Source organism: Chrysochloris asiatica, unplaced genomic scaffold, assembly GCF_000296735.1.
Source record: "Chrysochloris asiatica unplaced genomic scaffold, ChrAsi1.0 scaffold00052, whole genome shotgun sequence".
Lineage (NCBI taxonomy): Eukaryota > Metazoa > Chordata > Mammalia > Afrosoricida > Chrysochloridae > Chrysochloris > Chrysochloris asiatica.
Genome location: NW_006408570.1, coordinates 15,563,958 through 15,565,401, shown reverse-complemented (window position 1 = coordinate 15,565,401; position 1,444 = coordinate 15,563,958). Strand labels below are relative to the sequence as shown.

General features: G+C 40.4%; 1 protein-coding gene across 1 annotated transcript in view; it reads right to left on the bottom strand.

Moving 5' to 3' along the window:
* The window catches only part of WDPCP (WD repeat containing planar cell polarity effector), a 474,567-nt gene extending 474,433 nt beyond the window's left edge, over positions 1 to 134 (bottom strand). The window contains exon 1 of the mRNA XM_006863003.1: positions 114 to 134. Within this exon, the coding sequence (XP_006863065.1) occupies positions 114 to 134 (21 nt within the window). The remainder of the gene's footprint in view (positions 1 to 113) is intronic.
* Between the last annotated feature and the right edge of the window lie 1,310 nt (positions 135 to 1,444).

Below are 1,444 nucleotides of genomic sequence, written 5' to 3'. Positions count from 1 at the left end.
GTCAAAAATGTGAGCCCAGGAGAGATTATGATAGTCCAAAAGTCATGGGACTGGTTTATGAATGTTTCTTTTGCAAGATTCCACTCGTTTTTCCCACTGGAGAAAGTCCCTACCTTTTCTTGCTGTCCTGCCATACCGGAAGTGCCCCCTAATACATCACTTTTGATTAAGGGCAAAACAACTAGAAAGAAACCCAATATACACAAGAACTAAACAAAGCAATCAACTAACTTGACCTCATAAACAAATACAAAGCACTCAACCCAACAACAACACAATACATATTATTTTCTAGTGCACAAGAAGCATTCTCCAGAAAAGAACATATGTAAGCCTCAAAGCAAACCTCAAGAAAATTTAAAATATCAAAACACTACAAAGCATTCTTGGTAGTGTTTTAATATTTTAAATGCTGTAAGATTAGAAAACAACAACAAGAAGATCAAGGGGGAAAAAAATCAGACACATGGAAATCACTTGACACCCTGCTTAAAAGCTACTAGGTAAGAGAAGAAATTTAAAATAAAAATTTAAAAGCCCTTGAATTAAATGAGAATGAAAATACAACATATCAAAACCTTTGGGACACAGCAAAAGCAGTACTTAAACGGCAATTTATAGCAATAAATGCACACATGCAAAAAGTAAAAAGAAAAGAAAAAAAAAAGAGTGATCTGAGACAATTTGATGAACTTGATCTACACCTATGGATGCAGTAACTCAAAAAAGGGAACAAACCCTCACAGCAAGAAACATTCCCAACCCCTCCACACACAGAGTAGACAGAGATGGGCAACTTGGACATTGGATACCCAAATTGGGGGGAGGGACCACAAAGGCAAGAAGTGACTGGCTTACAAGCTTTCAAGAGGGAACCTAGAGCTAGGGGGCATGGAGGAAGGCGGAATCTCCAGTGAGTACTATCCAACTTGTCTAGGCGGAGCTGATGAAATGAAATGCAGAAGGGTCACTTGTGATACAATAGTGAATGATCGTTATCAGGACTGATTGTGAGGGTTGGAAATGTAAAGGTAGACGTTTGGTAGCAAGGAGGGAGTTATTAACTCTCCAGTCTAGGAGTGGAGGTCTCTGGGACCATCAACGGAGAAGAGCCAAGAGCAGGACCCTACCCAGAGTAGCAGCGAGGCCCGAGATGGAGGCAGAGACGATGACATGGAGTGATGAAGCGCTTGGGGACTTTGGATCCAGAGAGGGAGAGGGACTGGGTCCTGAAGAACGGGAGGGGGGAGTGTAGGGGGCGGGTTCATAGGGTATACCCTTTGGTCAGTTGATGATGCATAGAGGGGATTGGAACCTTGGCAATGAGACGATATACGATGGAATGAATGTAAAACTAAAGTTCTCTCATGTAAAATATCATATAATTCACAATAAAACATGAAAAACAAAACAAAAAAAGTAAAAAGAACTCAAATTAACACAT